At 44.4% G+C, this 19,694-nt stretch overlaps 1 protein-coding gene across 2 annotated transcripts; it reads right to left on the bottom strand.

Moving 5' to 3' along the window:
• Positions 1-2,893: 2,893 nt before the first annotated feature.
• On the bottom strand, positions 2,894-17,856 carry mmrn2a (multimerin 2a). Of its 2 annotated transcripts, none has more exons than XM_049008828.1 (7): positions 17,491-17,856; positions 9,142-9,264; positions 8,547-8,653; positions 7,639-7,716; positions 6,917-7,126; positions 5,661-6,046; positions 2,894-5,502 (listed from the first exon to the last, which is right to left on the bottom strand). In XM_049008828.1, the coding sequence occupies exons 1-7, from the start codon at positions 17,781-17,783 to the stop codon at positions 3,994-3,996; spliced, it is 2,706 nt and encodes a 901-aa protein (XP_048864785.1). In that variant the 5' UTR covers positions 17,784-17,856; the 3' UTR covers positions 2,894-3,993. The 2 variants fall into 2 exon arrangements, with proteins under 2 accessions (XP_048864785.1, XP_048864786.1); XM_049008829.1 differs by having other exon boundaries at positions 6,917-7,123.
• Between the last annotated feature and the right edge of the window lie 1,838 nt (positions 17,857-19,694).

Below are 19,694 nucleotides of genomic sequence, written 5' to 3'. Positions count from 1 at the left end.
ATCGACCAGTCAAAAAAGCTACCTTGTTACATATTTTTCTTTTACTTGCTGCACCTATTATTATTTTAAAGAATACATTGATGTTTAGTTGTAGTTGTGGTAGGACTGCACAATTAATAGAATTTTAATCACGATCACGATTTTGGCTGCCACAATTAAATTAAGATGATCGTCGGCGATATTAACATTTGAATAGCGGGCTCTGCTGCATATCAAATCAAGCACTTTCTCAACCAAAAGTCAGCCAACCACCAGGGGGCGAACGAAAGCATAGACTGTATGAGCGTCAACCTCAAATGACAGAGTGTGACAGAGTGAGACGTAATGTCGGGAGCAGAATTTCATATGTTTTTGTGCTTATTAATTTAAGTATTTCCAAAGATTAATCTTAATCCCACAACAGTGATAAACTAAAAGCCTTGCTTTAACATAAATACTAAAAGAATAGATCGCTTTAATCGCTATTACAGTTGGGTATGGGCACGGGGTCTTATTTAGAAAAGATATAAAAAGAGACGCATACAGTATAACGTTTATTCATTCGTTTTGTATTTGTCCGACTAACAAAGCAAAGGAATTATAAGCCACTTCAGTCGAAAACGGCATTTTAAATCTTATTTCAAATAAAATGCAGGTTGGCAACTTTGGTCAGCTGCATGGAGTGAGATTTTCTGTTATCTTCTGCACATACATTTACATGTATGTAAGTTTTATTACCTTGTAAATAGTCTGTAGGGTTTGCAAACTGCTGTAACATTTTTGATGCAGCTAATGTTAAGTTCAGAATGGAATATAGATTTGGTGTAATTTCAAATCTAAATATAGATTTCTTGCGTGAAAGTCTGAAAGAGTTTGCAACCATGAACACGTACATTTTTTTGTTTCACCTGAATTGATTTGTATAGAAAATAACAGTATACAGTTGTTAAAAAGCAGAGACTTCGACCAACATGAAATCACAAATAAACGACTACTATTTATTCAACATTTTATAAAATGCATACTACGTTTAAAAATTTCCAGCTTTACGGACAGAACAGCCACTCTGTAATGAACATTAGGGCTTTTTGAGTGTTAGCTGCTGTTAATAATAACACATTAGCGCAAACAAAAGGGCTACATACACCGAAGTAGTTCTTGCTTGTTCATTGGCGTGGGAAAAGACGATTCTGGTGTTATTAGGGGGTAATCAGCGGTACCGGCAAGATCGCTATTTTTCTTTTTGCTGCAATTGTTTTCATTATTACTTTATTTAACCTGACACACCACATCTTTAAATTCTCATCCTTGCATTAGAATATAGAATATATTCTAGAATATAGAATATACCATCAATCTATATATAGAATATAGATTGATGGTATCTCATATGTTTTAAAATTACTACACACTAAATATTGAACTGAAGCTTGACATAAAAAATTAAATCGCAAATCAAATTGTAATGCAATGTAACTGCAATGTCTGTCAGAAAAATCACGATTAGATATTTTCCCTAAATCGTGCAGCCCGAAGTTGGGTTTTTTTTTGCAAATGGTACATCCGTAGTTACGTCCCTACTAAATAGTGTACAAAGCTATGTTTGATTTTGTGTGTGCAGTGTGGTACAAATAAAGAATGTGCATTATTGAAGGGTAGTTTTTGGAGGTCTGATGGGATAGTGGCATCTTTGAGATTGGGGTGGGGGGGGGGGGGGGTGACTATTGGGGGCAGTGTCGGTCCTTGGGGGGCAAAAGGGTATTTAGGAGCCTGACTGCCTCTTGGAAGAAGCTGTTGCAGTATCTATATTATTGAGCTGTATGAATGACTACCGCCCAGTTGCTTTAACTCCCATCATCACTAAGTGCTTGGAAAGACTCATCATGCCCTACATTAAGGCTGCTATTGCAGCTGACACCGCCGCATACAGGGCAAACAGGTCGACAGAGGATGCCATAGTAACAGCTCGCCACACAGCCCTGAAACATCTGGACAACAGCAACACCTATGTGAGGATGCTGTTTGTGGACTTTAATACAGCTCCGCCTTTAACACAGTACGACCCTACAAGCTGGTTCAAAAGCTGAGCAACCTGGGCCTAAACAGCTCACTGTGTACCTAGATAATGGACTTTCTCAGCAACAAACCCCAGAACGTAAGGATGGGAGACCACATCTCCTCCACTCTCATCCTGAACACAGGCACGTTGTAGGGGTGTGTCCTCAGTCCCCTCCTCTATTCCCTTTTCACTTTTTACTGTTCTCCCATTCATACCAGCAACACCATAATCAAGCCTGCTGATGCCACCACCATTGAAGGACTGATTGACAACAACGACGAATCAGGCTACAGGGAGGAGGTCCAGCAGCTGAGGCAATGGTGTGACAGTAATAACCTGGAACTGAATACCCCCGGGGTGGCATGGTGGTGCAGTGGTTAGCACTGTGTGAGTGTCCTGCGATGGGCTGGCCCCCCATCCTGGCTTGTGCCCTGCTCTTGCTCATTGCTTCCAGGATAGGCTCTGGACCCCCCGCAACCCAGTAGGATAAGCGGTTTGGAAAATGGGTGGATGGATGGATGGATAGTATCTGAGAATCGATTTTTTTTTGACAACCGCAGTGTCTCATTATTTTCAACTCCAGCGTCAGTTATATCTTCCGTTTCTGATCTTTCTCGGTACATTTTTAGTGGAGTAGCAGTGAAAAATGTCCCCCCTTAATTAAACAGTTTCCAGCTGCGGCACTTTCCGAATGTTGTATAGGCTATTTAAACCGGTATTGCTGTAAAGGAAAAATAATAGTAAAAAACGGTTTTCGATATGAACCTGTATATCGCCCAACACTAGCAATAGCTGTTAAAGTTCAGCCTAAACATGACAATAGAATGTGAATGAAATTTGGCTGAATAATTTACACTCACTACATTCACAATTTATTACTTTGTATTATTAGGAACACCTGTACATCTGCTTATTCGTGCGGTTATCTAGTCAGCCAATCACGTGGCATCGGCACAGTGCATAGAATCACACGTCAGAAGCTTAAGTTAATGTTCACATCAACACCAGAATCACCAGAATGGGGGGGGGGACTGAAAAACATTTTATGGAAGACAAATTCTTAATATTCACAAGATTAGAAATAGCAAACAGCAAAAATCACCAGTGGGCTTCAGCTTCTTTGGAAGCTCCTTCTTTGGCCAAACTCCCCCCAATTCCCAGCTCCCCTAAATGAGTCTGAGCTGCTTCTGCTGAAATATCACCTGTGCATTTCACAGGCAATCAGTCAGACCTGGTCATGTGAAAAGCAATAATGTGACACAACAATTAGGATTATTTGAGAGCATCTGAAATGAGTATTAAATTAAACAAGATGACAACAAATAAATAAAGCTGTCATACCAGACCTTACAAGTGTGAAAAAAATAACTCCGATACAGAATACACCAGATACAATTCTTCTGATAATGTACAGTATAGAAAGTACAACAGCAATAACTATATAATGTAACATTTAGTATTAACTGTTTAATCACAATTAGAGATTTAATAAGCTGGATACTGACTTGTGCTGTGTCACTTTTGACTTTTGACATACAGCAAGGTTCTTCATTTACTCAGTATGAATGCAAACATTTTTGAAAGATTTGAATTAAATAAATGCCTCTGAACACCCAACTCACTAAGTAAATAATCTGGTCAATAGGCGATTAACTAACCAGCTACCGAAATACTGACTGCAGTCCTTATAGTAAATTTTTCAAAAGTGCTTAACTCATTCTTTCAAACTATATGAAATGTACGTGAGACATATGCATGAATTACACTGAGAAAGCTGCATACTCTTTCAAAGAAATGCCAAAAAAAATCTTCAGACATTTCAGGTGGAACTGAAATTCAAATATCTTTTGAAAGAAAATTAAAACTTAACACGAATTCAGACATTTCCAAAGTCTGTGTTTCAGTGAAAACCAAAACGCTCACTGTGTGAAACATGTCATCATCTGGCTCATAGTTCAGTCCTTATTGTCTGGGTGCTGGTCACTGTCCCTCTTGTGCTGACCTCCATTCCGACTTTGTCTCGAACGGCCCTTCTTTTTCTCCTTGTGACTTTTTCCCTGCTTCTTCTCTTCTTTGTCCTTGACCATGGCCCACAGCTGATCGAGGTCCAGTGTGTCATCCGAGCCGGCCAACATTTCAGTGTTGCTAAACACATTCTTAAAGAGACGTAGGTGCTCCTGCAGGGCTGCGCGCATCATCGTCACCTCAGTATCCAGTTGTGCCACCTGTGCAGTAGAGGACATCTGATCTGTACAGTTGCAGCAGGAGAGGCAGTCCTGAACCTCTGGTCTGCTCGCCTCCACCCCCAATCTCTCTCTCTCTTTCACCAGGTTCTGGATTTCTATGGGCAACTGTCGTGATTCTGGAATAGCATGTTTGCCTTGGTCCCCACTTCTTCTCTTGAGGCCTCTGGTGGACCACTCTGTAGGTGCTGTTTGCTCATACATGTCTGGGTCCTCAGATTGAATGGACATCCTAACACCGTGCAAGCTGTGGTTCTGGCTCTTGATCTGCTCATACATATGTTCAATTTTTGCCTGAAGCACAGGGATGGAGTATGTTTCCAATTCCGAGGATGGCCGCTCCCTAAATTCCAGCACTTCCTCTCCTAGCAGGATTTCCAGAACCTCAGAGTGTCGGATAGCATCCTTCAGGAGCGTATCAAAGAAGCTAGAGAGTCGATTTATCTCTTCCTCTTTCTCTGTATGCTTCTTATACAGGTTATGAATGTCCTGTTGGTTCCCAAGGAATCCAGAGTGCAGCTGGGAGAGGTCCTTGGCTAAGAGGTGGCTCTTGTTCTGCTCAAAGGCCAGAGATTCTTGCACCTGTAGTAGTCTCACATTCACATCATCCATGTTGGTGTCCCAGTTCAAATACCATTGATGTTGCTCATCTGTGGATTCCATGGCCAGCCTATTCTCATTGGCCAGCTCCGTGACATTGACCACCTTCCACGATAGCCTGGACAGGTCTTCAGCCAAGGTTTCACAGTTACAGGAAGTGGAGTTGAGGATTTTGTAAAACTGTATAAACAGGTAGTCCGTGTCTGAGTCTATATCCCTCAACTGGTTCTCTTGTTCTGTGAGGTTGCTGACTAACTCGTTGACCCGCCTGAGCACCTCCACCTTGGCCGCCTCTACGTCCAGCCCTGTCTCCATGTACTGTACCTGGCTTTTGCGGCTGGTGTCCGTGATACGCTCCTCCAAGCGTTGGTACTCTACATGCAGGCTGCCAATGTTGTTTCTGGCCAGATTCAGGTCCTCCAGCAAGGTGTCTACCTTAACTGTGTGGTTGACCACTTTTTTATCCAGGCTACTGATTGCCTCCCACACTGCAAAGTCCTCCTGCTGCTGACTCGGCTTAACGCTTCCACCTTGGTCACCTCCTCTTTGCATCAAGTGCTCCAGCTGCGATTGGTCCTCCCTCACATCAGCTAAGGAAGCATTCAGAGACTGGAGGCTCACCTAGTGGTTTAAAGGAAGACATGATTTCAAAGAGCTACACCAAACAAGAAACTGACCTAGTAATATTTAGAAATTGTGAAAATATAGTCGGCACTATTAAAATGAAAGATACAGCAAGGGAAAGTGTAGGAAGTTAAAAAAATTAACAGCAGACAGACCTGTATCATTTTCTGGCTGCGTTTTATTTTGCCGTCCATGTCAGTCTTGAAGTTGGTCAGGTTATAATGCAGCATGGCCTGCTGGGAGTGTAATCTGCCCTCCAGCCACACACTCATGTCTACAATCTCCCGTTGCACGTTGTCCAGCCTGTTCTCCAGGTTTCGGTACACATCTGGGGTCTCTATCACTGCTGGCTTTAGACTTTCTCGCCTGTGCTCAGCCAGGTCCTGGGACAAGTCTCCCACCTCCTGAGAGAGATGCTGCAGGGTCTGGTTGAAGCTGTCCAAGAAGGGCAGGATCCTGGCCATCAGCATGGTTTCAATGTGCAGGAGAGACAGGGGCTCGCCACCATATGGGAAGGGCTGCTGAATTGATGGGTCCACATCTGCTGGCCCACACACATACACATTCTCAGCTTTCATGTGTTCTTTCAGTGCCACCATAGCCACTTATAACCCAAGTGACTGTAAACCAATTTTCTTTGTTCTCCTATTGACTAATAGAATGGGAGGCAGTGGGGATACAGAATAGTACCCAGATAGCATCCCATCAGGCATGGGCATCCACAGGCAGGGCATGGAACACTGGGCTAAGGTGCATTGCCTGTGGGTCACTCCACTTGGCTGAAGCCACACTGTCTCCAGAGATACTCATTCAGAAATTCCATAAGATTATTACATTTCTTAAAACAAATTTCCAGCATTCAGTTGTGAGCTACATCTCCTCAGCAGTTTCCCTGTGCGGGAGCATGGCTTGACCCCTGAATCTTCTCCAAATATGGGGAGGGGGCTGCCTGCTTTAACACCCCCACTTGACATGGCATAGGGACCCTGTACTTCCCCTCCTGCCCATTACATCATCATTTTCACGAAGTGAGAAAATGAGACCAGCAGAAACAAAGGATTTCCTGCAAAGGAAACAGAAATGGAGAAGGTCTGGGGGGCGCCACCTATTTTTGGATTTGCAGCTATAACATAAGCCCTGACCCTGGGAAAGAGCCCCTTGGAGGATGTGGGTGAGACTCCCAGCTGCCTGGATCTCAGATGAAGGCCCATCTGCTATGTTAAGGGCGTCTGACAGAGAGGTCAGCAACATCACACTCAGTTATGGAGGTTCAGCCAACCATTTTCTACCACTGGTGAGCAACAGCTTGTAAGACAGAATTTAGTGTTCATGCTCAACTTTGCGTTCAGGACTTCCAGGAAAAATCCAGGTTTTGTGGAACAGCAGTCCAGGGAATCTAAGAATTTCCTACCTGTTTTATGGTGATCATAATCTTGGTCAAAATGCTGGTTATGGTCATGGTGACGGTCATGCCCGCCATCATGACCGTGATTGTAATCATGTTGGTGACCAAACTGGTCCGTATGAGCCTCGTCGGGTTTCACAGCTGTTTCGGTGCTGTTCTCCTCCTCAAAACGCTCATACGCTTGGAAGCCATCAGGATGTACCTGTCGCTCATCTGCTGGGTAAAGGCATGAAGAGTATGTGATGACAACCTCCCAGAGACCATGGCCAACCCCCCCCCCCCCACCCCGCCCCAGAAGAGCAGTACAACATAACCTCAACCTGCATGGAAACCCCACCCTCAAAGATCCCAGGGCACTGTGGTACACTGCATTGTTGTTCATGTGGAAGGGGAGGAATAATCCCTGGAGACCTTTTTAACGTACCATAAATAATAGGGTGTGGTGGGCAGATGAATGTACTGTATGGGAGTTGCTTTGTTTTTGCCCAGTTATTCGCAGTATTAACCCGAAAGGGCAGCCAATAATATATCTGTGCGTGGGCCCCCTTATTTTGGGTTTGTGGTAGCGTCCATGAGAATCGGCAGCACACTCTTTCCTTCTGCCCCCCACCCCCACACACACACATGCACCCCACACACCATAATTTCCCCATTGTTGATACAAACTGGTCCTTGTCGCTCTGGGCAGGGGGCAGGGAAGTGACAGCAGGTTGAATGAGCAGACATACCTCTGCGGTGGATCTCCGACAGTACAGGGGGGGCACTTCCTGTCTGTTCGCTGCTGTCCGAGACGTGACTCTGCGTGACTGTGTGGGGGAGAAGGTCACTTATCCAGCTTATTCCCCTTAGCAAACACACCGTTTCCCAGGCTTTGCTCTCAGAGTCACACACACAAACTCTCTCCCAAAGCGGCAGATGCTGATGGAGGCTCGGCTAATGTTAGTCAGCCGGGATCCAGCTCTATATTAACCCAGAAGAATGTGCACCAAAACAAATGCCTTACTGCTTACTGCTGCAACTCAACCCAAAAATATGACTATAACATTCTCCCAGGATGTTAAAATAATGTCAAATGTCTTTCCATACAAAGATGTTTCCTGATAATTTTGCTGTATTTACACAATGTGTTACATTTTTGTCTTCCTGCCAATTATTCGAATTTTAATCTCAGTGTCTTATCAATCTCTTATGTAAATCTACTCCGATTGGTTGCTGTAACTGGTTTTTATTGCTGTTTTTTTGTTTATTCTCTCTATGTAGGCTAGCTGCTGATTGGAGCACAGGGATCTCACCCCCGGAAATCAGAAGCTGCCAGGTCCCTTGTGGGTGAAGTTGTTTGTTTTTTTAAGCTGATGGAATCCCTGACTGTCAGTGTCATTCCAGCACTACAGTCCCCAGACTGCAGACTGGGAAACACTTACAGCTTTTTCTGTTCGCTTGGAGTCTGCTTGTGGGTTACCGCTTGGTCATTTGGAAAAGCGTTTTGTTTCTCCTCCAGCAGGAGGATGTAAACAGGAGTCAGAGCATGTGCTGCAGGAGGGGTGCAAATAGATACGGCTGCCTCTGTGTGTATGAATTCAGCAGTAGTTCTGCAAGCTGGACGCATTTCATGCTGCTGAATGACAATTCCTGATACCTGTGTCCTCGCAATTGCTTCCCCTATGACCTGGACAGCACCTCCACAGCTGGGCCGAGACGATCTTTGACAGCTCTTTGTACGCAGGACGCACAGACAGCTTGTACCTGGACACATATGCAGGGATAAATGCACACAATCTGTTGTGCCATTTCTTTTGCAGCGGTTCAGAAAAATGTAAGATATCTAGATGCATTAAAAAAAGATGCTGAGAGCTGACTTGCAGTAAGACATATTTAAACAAGGACTTAATTTATTCTTTTTAATTTTAATTTTTATCTGTTCTTCACAGGCTTACAGTTATCTATGGATGTTTACGTTCTAAAAATTAGGACACGAGTCATTCTGGATCTCAGTCATTATAAGGGAAAGGTAAAAATTACCGTATAGCATACGTAATTTCACATATTTAACTAAACCTCCATAGCAATCAGTTTGTTGTGGTTCTTGCCACATTCTAGACCTAGAAAAAATGTCCACTTCGGAAGTCTTTCGATACATTTTATTATGGCTCGTATGGGATGTAAGTACAATGGGACGTAAGTGGATGGATGCCTATATTTGGGTTCACTGGTATCCTGGGCAGCATACTCACATGACCAGGTGGCAGTCTGGTGAGCCACTGGGACAGGGGCTCTGCGACTTCATGGTGTACTTCTCTGTCCCGTAGGACACCGTCATGGTCACCACGCGGTAGCTGATGTATGAACACCAGTTCCTGAGGGCAGGGTGATAAGACAGGCACAGTCATTTCAGTGGGACACAACCAGGTCCTGATAATTCGAACCAAGCCAGGCCTCCATATGGTGTGGATCCCAGTCACTTGACCAAGCTGCTACTCCAATGGGCGTAGCTCGCTGATTACAGTTCCGAAGATCCAGTCCAGGACATACAAACCATAAACATTTAACAATCTAGTTCCCACAGATACAAACTACTTATCATGTAAATAAATACTAAAACATCAACCATGTATCTCATACACACATAAATACAAGTTACAAATCATGACTCAATAAACAGATACCACTGCGCTCACCAAAAAATGCAAAACGGATAATACAATAATCCTTTCTTCTGTCATTAAAACAGGCGTCAGTTTATTTTTAGTTATGTAAATGAATTACAAAGCTTGGAGATAAAACTGATGCGGCTTAGACCCAAACAAAGCAGCTTCCCGTAATTTACACCTGCAGGCTACCTTTAAAAAGAACTCCACCTTGTGCAAAATACGGTGTCACCCACAGGACAAAATTCAATACCACAGGTACCCACAATATTAATTCACAGATTCACACACAAACCATATTAAAGCACATACAAAAATAAACAACATTTGTGAATAAGTTTGAGAATAAATTAGAAATATATGTTGTTTTACCAAAACAAAATGGCAAAAACATACAAGGGCAATTGTGGTCCTTTACACTCCCACCAATCATGTCATGCTGTCACACACACCATACATCCATCCATTTTCCAACCTGCTTATCCTACTGGGTTGTGGGGGGTCCAGAGCGTATCCTGGAAGCAATGGGCACGAGGCAAGGAACAACCCAGGATGTAGGGGCAGCCCATCACAGGGTACCCTCACACACCATTCACTCACACATGCACACCTATGGGCAATTTAGCAAGTCCAACTCAGCATGTCTTTGGACTGGGGGGGGGGAACTGGAGTACTCAGAGGAAACCCCCAACGACATGGGGAGAACATGCAAATTCCACACACATGTAACCCGGGCAGAGACTCGAACCCGGGTCCCAGAGGTGTGAGGCAACAGTGCTAACCACTGCACCACCATGCCACCCCCACACCATACATAATTTCCAAAATTGTAAGGACCATTTACTATCCCAAAGTAGAAAAATGTGCAAATAAGCATGATATGTTACTAAAGTGAGTTATGTTTGTACATCTCTCCATATATTTGTGTGAGTGGAATGCTCAGTGCATGCTTTACTGAGGCTGAATCTTGACTGAGGTCAAAGCGTTCAACACTTGTCGCTCTTTCAGATGGATCCACACAACTAAGAACTTCTCTCTCATTTGAGCTGAATTTGTGGAGCCTTAGGTCTCCTCTTTTACACAACCACTGTGCTTCAATAATCAACTCTTCAATAATCAATCTTTGATTGAAGGAACACTCACTATTCCACCATCAAAATAAAAACTGTTTGCCACAAAAGCTGCTGCAGCGGGATACAGTGATTTATATCGCTGTGCCAAATACTGCAAGCCAAAGTTGGCACATCTTGGGGAAGAAGCAGCACCAAAAAGATGGACAGTCATCTGATATTCTTTGGGCTTACAATCAAAATCAACATGTTCCCACCATAGAAACATCAAATAGCTTCGATTCTCATGTGCAACAAAGAATTAGTTACATATTCTTTCAATATTGTAGATAATGGCTGCTGCCTCTTTTCATATGCCATGAAATTTAGCTAAGCAATCAAAGACAACTTTTAGCTTGCTGGGAGTTTTAGGATGGAATACATGATGATGAGGTATATACCAAAAGACCCCTTCCATCACTGCCTCTGGAGCCGGCTCTGCATCACCATTGTTGATCACATCTTCCATAAAGGCTTTGTAATGATTATGGAACTGCTGATTAGCTTTTAACTTTCTCTTCAAATGCTGAAGGCAAATTGTGGCCAGTTTCTTATTATTTGGCAGTGAGGGAGGACTTTGACCTTTAAACGGAAGAGGCATCTCTAAATGGCCATCTGCTCTCTGTCGAATGGTTTCACTAAGAAGCTGAATAAAGTGCACATCATTTTGGGAGACAAGTTTGCCCAAAAAAATTCTCTCGCTGAAGTCTGACTCCAGAACTCTCAGGATGGTTGCAGCAGATGGAACGGCAATTTCCTTGACTCCAACTCACGCACAAACCTTTAGCCTCCTTGTCTATCCAGATGGGGATTCACTGCTCCTATGATACTTCATCCCAGCTCGGTCTTCTGTGCAAATGGCTCATTTTCATGACCAATGATGACCTCGAGGGGCGCCAATGTTGAAGGACAGTCATATCCAATTAGCAGTCCCACATCACAGTCTTGAAGTGATGTCAAATCATTTGCAAGATGCATAAGATGGGACCACTGAAACGCTGTAGCTGGTATGCAGGATTTGTCAACAGGAATAAAGTCACGTGTATATGCTTGCCGTAACAGAATATAATTTTCATTATGGAAACTTCTAACTTGCAAGCCACCCACAATTTGACTGGCTATAACGGTATCTACAGCAGTCATTGTGCTGAGCTTCAACTGCAGTGGTTGAGTGACAACTTTCAGCTCTCTAACAAGATCTTCCAAGACAAAGGTTGAATCACTCTGTGTATCAAGAGGAGCATATGTAAGAATTTCCTTTTTGGGTTCTTTCACAGATCACAAGACAGGGACAATACTTGAAGTGGCAGATGCCTCTCGAATCAGCGCATGGGAATTGACCTTATGGACTTACTGAGTCAATTGCTTTTCTGCAAAAGCAGAACCTTTCATCGTACCATCCTCAGGTTTCCTCTCTTCCTCTTCGTGCAAACAGGTCGGATGGCAACAGCCACACACCCCACAGGTATACCTTGTCCTACAGTCTTTAGCGATATGGCCTTTACGCAGACACCCAAAGCAAAGATGAATCAGATGTATAAATGCCATTTTATCTCTCATAGGCTTGGCAGCAAAGACTGGGCACTTAGCACTGCCATGCAACTCACCCTTTAAGATGAGACATGATAACCTTGGCCTAAATACAGACACACTTTCTGAGATCTTTAATGTGTGATACTTTGATTGGGCACTTGTGCTTTTACTTTTTTAGGTGGTTTCTCATCTGCTGTTCTAGAACTTAGAAAGAAGGGAGAGGTGATGGGGTTACAGGCTATGCGAGCTTCTTTTAACACAAACTGTGAAGCGGTTGAAGGCTGGATATGCTCCTGTTGCATCAAGTTCTTCTACAACGATCCTACTCCATTTTCATACAATCCAATCTCACAGCCCTTTAAGAAATCTGCAATATCTCTTATTGCACGAGAATCATTCGAACTAATCTTAGGCCATTTCATATTCTTGTCTCGGAAAGCTTTTTCCTTCTACAGCTTTGCGTGCCTCTCCTACAAGGTATCTTTTGAAGTAAAGCATCTTCTCACTGGCAGGAATAGATTTCCTGCCAATTAAAGTTAGGAATGACATCTTAAAGTCAACAAACTTCAAAGAATCATCAGCAAACACAGTTGGTTCGGGAACAGGAAGACAATTTAAGCTTAGTGAACGTGCAATTGCTTCAGCCAAGCTGGCTGTTGAACTCTTGAGGCGATGCCTGTGGTTGCAACAATGTGGCTCCAATACTTATTGGTCTACTTAAATTCATAGCTGTAGTGGTTCTGACAACAGGGTCTCGCAGAGCTCTCCCACAATATTCTCCACTTCACCTTCAAATTTGTTATACTGTATGTTCAAACCCGAGCTGCAGCCACCTTAACATCCATGTCTGCTTGCATCATTTTCAGCCTTGTTTTCTCCTCCTCTAGCTTCAGCTCAACTTCAGCTTGCTTCTGCTTCATTTTAACCCTCATCTGTGACTCATGAAGTTTCCATTCACTTTCCAGCTTACTGACTTTAGTCTGTTGAGCTTGTACCTCCTGCATAGACTTTACTTGTTCTAATTGGGCTGCAAGATCTGCTTCTGCATCTGCTTGCTTACTAGAAGCTTTGGAGTTGGCAAAGGACACATTATCAAATCCTTCAGGTCTTTCTGAAATGACAGTTTTAGTGTTTGTTCCGCTGAAGATGAATTTATATTCCTCTCTATTTAAAATAATTTGCACTCTTTCCTTTTCAACCTCTGCCTTAAAGGTACCATGAACAAGGCTTACGTCCAATTGTTTACTCACTAGATCACATATTTCTGTTGTCGATATATTACAAGCATCCAATTTTTGCACGATATCTGGAGTATTAATAGAATTGCATTGGAGTAGCTCGTAATTCTGATTTACACGGTCATATCCACATTGAATGTGTTGGTTTATTTTGTCAAGATCCTCTTAGGAGAGCCTTTTAGCTCCTTCTTTCATCTGCTTCCCTCGTTCAGTGTGCATGAGAACCAGAGATGATTTCTTGTGTGCCAACTAATTTTTGCTCTCCTGTTGGAGGTTCTTCAGATAAGTCTCTCTCATCAGTGGATTTACCCTTTCCTCCTGACACTGACATCTTTAACTTAAGACTTCGGATTGTGTGATTTATAATTATCTTTAAGTGAAATTTTCCATTTGAAAAATTTCCTGTACAATATTAAACCACAGGCTTACTTTGGGACGATCAGGTCTAAGCCAATTTTCTTTTGTAATAGCCTTTTTTGCTACTGTGAGGAGATCCTTCAACAAAAAACCATTACTCTGTACTATAATTCTTGAGATATGCCCTATATATACTCGTACGTAAATTAGGTATCCCATACCCCAGCACCTTCTCCAAAACTGTATGCATTTTCCCCCTGAAGGGTATCGTGTGCTTTTAGGTCACCAAAAAGTCTCCAACAAGTTTGGTGTTGTAAATAGTTTTGTTGAATATCACATTTAATGAAGAATCAAATTAAGTTTTTCCAATTAAAGTCTTTACATTTTTGTGAATTTGTAGACGTTTGTTGTGTTTTACACATCTCATACCACTGCTCTTCAGTAATTCTCACATAAAGTCTTTTCTCCCACATACTTTTTACTTTTGTTGAATTCAATTTACATTTCATCTAAACTTCTCTTTGTTGTATACAAACGTTTTCTGTATATACTTCTTAATAGTAGTAATCTCTCATTTGTAGATACCTAAAAAAAAATCTTTATTCTGTAATGAGCACCTATTTTTTAGCTCCTGAAACGTTTTAAGTTCTCCTTTATCAATAAGTGTGCACATTGCGGTTAAGCCATTCATTCTCCACTGTTTAAAAGATGCATCGTACACTCCTGGTTATACTACATAATCTTTAAAAGGAATAATCATTAAATCTGTACAAATTGTTTTTTCTGTACAAAAGTTTTTTTCCTATAGTACAACAGAGTAAAAATGTTTTAGCAAAACTTAAACTCCCTGCACTATAATGTCCATACGGAATTGAAGGTAAGACAAGGCCTGATCTTAATCTAGCTGATTAGCGATGTAAGAATTGGATGTTCATAACATGCAACATTGTTATAAATATTGCAGGTCATCCAGCCCTATAATATGCTACAGCCATTTTTCGAATTCAGTATAAAATACCCCGCCTTGCGGTGTGATGTCACTCAGCGCTGGTACTAGTTTCTACGCCAGTGGAAAACCAACACCTTGAAATACCAAAAGTGTGGTATCTGTTGCAGTGGAGAAGACCCTTAGTAAACACTTCTGTCCTTCGTGGAGTGGAGCTTTCATGCCTCGTTCCAGACTCACAGGTCACGTGCATGCGATGCAGGGGAAGTCAGCAGCCCAGGGCGCCTACTCTTCCGACCGGGATGCATTTCCTGTCCTCCCTCACAAGCTGGTGACTCAGCAGTTGCTTCTTCTACTTCGCTGACCTCTGCTACTTGGGCCTCAGAGTCAGGGAGTAGGGCCTGATTAAGCACAGGGAGCCACTCTCTCCAACAGGAAAGGCTGGTCTGGTGCTGGACCCCAACCCCCAAGCACAGCCAGAAGGACGTGACCTCCCTCGCTACTGACCATGGAGCATGCTTGAAAAAATATGGATGCCCCCCCCACCCCCTTTAAGGCAGCCTTGGCTTATACAAGCTCACTTCACCCTGACACGCCAAGCCGAACAAAGTGTCCAAACCATGGAGTCCTGCTAGGGGGCAAACCCAGTTAAGGAAGCTGGGCTGTTTTCATGGAGATGCTCATAAACATCTTTGCGCGTTGAGAATGCTGGCAGGGGTGGGAATATGAAGCTGATTCTGTGCAGGGGAAATCATAGCTTTTATCCTTCTTCTAAGGTGGGAGGGGTCCAGTGAGTTCCATCATCAGCGTGTTCTTCCTAGTTGGGGGTGCTGTCACACTTACAGGGCTGGGGTCAGGTTAATGAGGCTGCAAGCTGTGACTGTGATGGTAGAGATCAGAGCATACTGATGATCACACTGTCCAGTCGGCTTACTATGGGGGGTACTGCTGGCCAATGTATTTCGAACTGTGACCTCAAATCAACAAGGAGAAGGACCCGGCAGGGGATGGACTATAGATCATTTTCCTTGCTGTAGATACACATAAGTGTGTTTAAAGGGTCACTGCCATTTCCTGCATGCCATTAGCACAACACTAAGGCCTCTTCAGCTTTACTAGCAAACCACATTCAAAGAGCCCATGAGCCCAGTTCATCGTCTCCAGCTGGGCCCTCCAGCAGACTGGCTGCCATCATTAATGCGTTTCCTGGTTTTTTTCCCCCACCAGTGGACTGAACTAAGCTGAGGATGGTTATCTTGGTGAGCTCCATCTTCAACATATTTTTCCAGTAAACTGAGGATGTCTGAGCTGGGGACCGAAAATCAGCCGAAAAGCTACTTCACCACACGCTAGCTGTCTAGATTCATACACTGGGCTACCGATACATCCAGGCCACTGGCTTCCTGGCTGATGACATCACTGGACAGTAGGGCAGATGAGGGCGGTCCTTTTATCTTACAGTGAATGCCATTAGCACCTTTCAGAAAACTGCATTAATTATGTCAAATTATGTCTGTCTGATTATGTCTCTGGCTTTCGCCTCCACCCAGCCCTGCTGAAGGTTTAGGCATGACGAGTTACATGTTCTGCCTGGTCAGAGAGCTTCCTCTGGACCAGTAACCAGACTCCTTTCCAATGCCCCACAGCTAGTAGCTTGGATGGGAACTTGAAGGTTTTCTTTAGTCATAACCAAGAAAACCCTGGCATCATCACCAAAATGCCCCTCCTGCAACAAACCACACATGGCCATGACCCAATAAGCCGTGCCAATCACCCCTTCACTGACAGTCACTGACTCTGCCGACATTGATGGTGCTGGTCCACCCAGCCCCGAAGCACTCTGAACCGCGTCCATCAGACGGATCCAGTCACATCCATGTGTTACAGTACATTTTTTTGTTCATTTCTTATCTAACTATTATGTTTCAGACAAGCATCACGCATGTTCAAGCGCCTATAGATGGCCCAAATGGATCATCCGCCACCCCACCCACCCCCATTGACTACTTTTGCTGTGCTCATGGTTGACAACTACCCACCAGAGCTTCTAGCGCAATTTGAGTACTGGTGCCCATCCAGCATAGTCTCTGGGTATTTGAGCACTGCGTCAGTGACGTCATTCAGTCAGCTGCTTAATGGATTTCATTACTGCTAACTGCAGCCAGTGCAGACACGCCCCTCGTGGGACCTCGTTATCATCCCACTGTAATAGTGCTGCTGCAATTCAGGGCCTAATGCTTGCATGTAAGCGGAAAGGATTAAAGGTATTAAAAGTGAAACTCGGAGATGAGAGACAAGCGCAGGAATTCCATAGCCTCTCTCTGGCCATTGAGGTGGTTTACTATCCATATTGACTTGGAAAATAACAGCACTTGGGCTGTGAGGAGCGCTTCAGAGATGTGCAGGCCCACCAGCAGTGATCTGGACATCTTCAGAAGCCTCTGGCTAGGTTTACACCCCCAGCAGTGCACCCTGACTGCACACGCTCAGTCACAAGGAGCCCAGTAAGGTCCAAAAAAAGGTTAAAAGCAAGCAGCCGGACCCAATATCAAGTCACTGTCAGAAGTTTGCATTTTAAGAACGATCACGCATATCTGTGCCTCAGCCCACATGTGACTGACTTGTGCCAATCATGAAGCTGCCCCGGTACTGACCTCCTGCACTCCTGCTCCCCCCTCTAACACATGTACAGTCTGTGGAGGCATGAGACAGGCACCCCCCCCCCCCAAAAAAAAAGTGTACAGCCACTCACCCTATACGCTTTACGGAGTGCTGGCTTGCTGCATCACCTAAATGGGTTGCTACTTCCTCCACCGTGTGGTGAGCTGGGTCCGCCGGGTGTCTGTGCCCTAGCGGTGCAGAGACTGGGCCCCGGTGCCCCTGTGGTCCCCCACGGGCGCCATACAGGAAGCGCTCCAAGTTGTGTCCTGCAGCTTGCCGGGGCTCGTCCTCCAGCCCAGGATCCCTGGCCCTTAGGTCGGCCGGCGCTGCCCCCAGCAGCCCCAGTATGAGCCCCAGCCCCAGTGCCACCTTCCACACAGCCATGGTCCCGCTGCAGCCTTTGAATCTGCTGGAAAATAATCTGGGGTTTTTGCTGGTAAAGCTGTTTGTTTTAAGATTCAGTTAGAAACTCCCATCTCCGTAACCCCTTCCCCCTGCCCCGCAATTCCCTCCCCTCAGTGCCCCCCCCCCCAAACCCCTCCAACAATAATCGGAAATGAGCCTCCCACACAGGCACAGCCCCCTCCCCCCTCTGGAAAAGTTGCAGGCTCCAAGAACAATACGACTGTGCCCCCCCCCCCCCCCCCCCCCATGGGTTTGATTCTGCTGGTGGTCCCCCCTCCCTTATCCTACCTGCTCCTGGGCTGCAGAGACAGCGAGCGAGGAAGCTGTCCATTTCACTTGGCAGGTCTCTGCAGTCCTTATCACCACCACCCCCCCCACCCTGCTTTTCCTCTGCCTTGTCCAGGAAAGGGATGTTAGTGGAGAGAAAGATTGGATGTGCTTGAAATGTAGGAGAAAAGTGTGAGCCCAGGAGATAGACAGCACTTACGCTACAATTCATGAGCTAAGCAGAGAGGTCAAAAGGTGCCTCTCTTGCTCCCTCGAGCTGCAGATGCCTTCCATAGATGAGACACTTTCTTCAGCAGGAAACAGGAAAAAAATGTAGATCTCTGTCATAGTAAGTTCTCAGATGAATCAGTATTTTCCCCGAAACTACAAATCAAAGCTCAGTGGGACAACAACCATATTTCTTTCAAACTGAAACTCTTTGCTCATTTGGTTCCACTGTGTTTTCATTTCTGTGTAACTTTTGCTTTTGGGTCAGAGTGCTTTTCACGTCACCTGTGTCACTTTCCTCCTCATCATCTTTGTCCCACCTTGGCACTACAGGAAGGGCTCTTCTGTGATCTGCAGGGCTTGTGAACACTTTCCATGTAAAAGGGAGATAAAGATTTCTCCCCTGCCAATCCAAACGGTTTGCTCACAGTATTTAAGGAGAAAACACCCCTTTCTCCAGACGATACTTATCTAAAGCCAGATGCCTTCACTGCATTTGTGTTTTGGCTGCATATGACTGTTGATGCGATAAGGCATGCTCAACATGAGCCATGTACATTGAGAACCACTGGCACACACCTTTAGGTGACCAGCAGATGGCACCAAACTTATGCAAAAAAAAAAATCACTCATACTTGTTTTTCTGGGCCTCTTCCACAGTCCGGCACTCTGATGGGATGGCAGGAAAGAATTAGCAATGGGAGGTGACATGCCTGCCAGTGGAAACAGAGCTTAGGCAGCCACACAAGCACATGGATATGGGTGGCGGCATCCCTGACCCTTGGCCTTTGTCTGTCTCTATTGTTGGTGTGGCTGGATGTCACGGGACACAGTGTAACATGCAGAAACACAGCCATCTTTGTTAAGCGCCCACCCATACAGCTTCTACAGAGGCACATGTGGAAGTAGCGTGAGGAGGACGTGGGAGGGTGGGGGTTAGGGGCTCACTACACTCAGACTGACTACTGTGCCGTGCAGCCCACACCGAACTGAAGGAGATGCAAACACCGAGCAGTAGCCTATTAGCAGGATGCTAAATGCTAAAATCAATACTGTCATTGAGTATGGGGAGAATGACTTGGGGCTAATTTTCAGCACCGTGCTAAGAAGATCCACATTTCCCACTAAGGGATGCATGGCACTGGGATGAAAGGCAGGGATCATGGAGCCGAGGGGCCTGTCCTACCAGCAACTCCTTCAAAGCCACTCCAATGTGCTTTTGCTTATTTGTTTGAGGAAAAATTATTTGTTTTTTACATACGATATATGAATAAAAGTACTGAATTCAGTTGTTTCAGTCAAACCCATTGCCAAAGACGAATAAAATCAAGCACCTAGCCATGCAGTCAGGTTTACAAACATTTGTGAAATTAAGCTCAGTTAATTCAAACGTGG

This window comes from Brienomyrus brachyistius, chromosome 3 (genome assembly GCF_023856365.1).
Source record: "Brienomyrus brachyistius isolate T26 chromosome 3, BBRACH_0.4, whole genome shotgun sequence".
Lineage (NCBI taxonomy): Eukaryota > Metazoa > Chordata > Actinopteri > Osteoglossiformes > Mormyridae > Brienomyrus > Brienomyrus brachyistius.
Note: the sequence above shows the minus strand (reverse complement) of the source record. Positions and strands in the feature narration are given on the sequence as shown.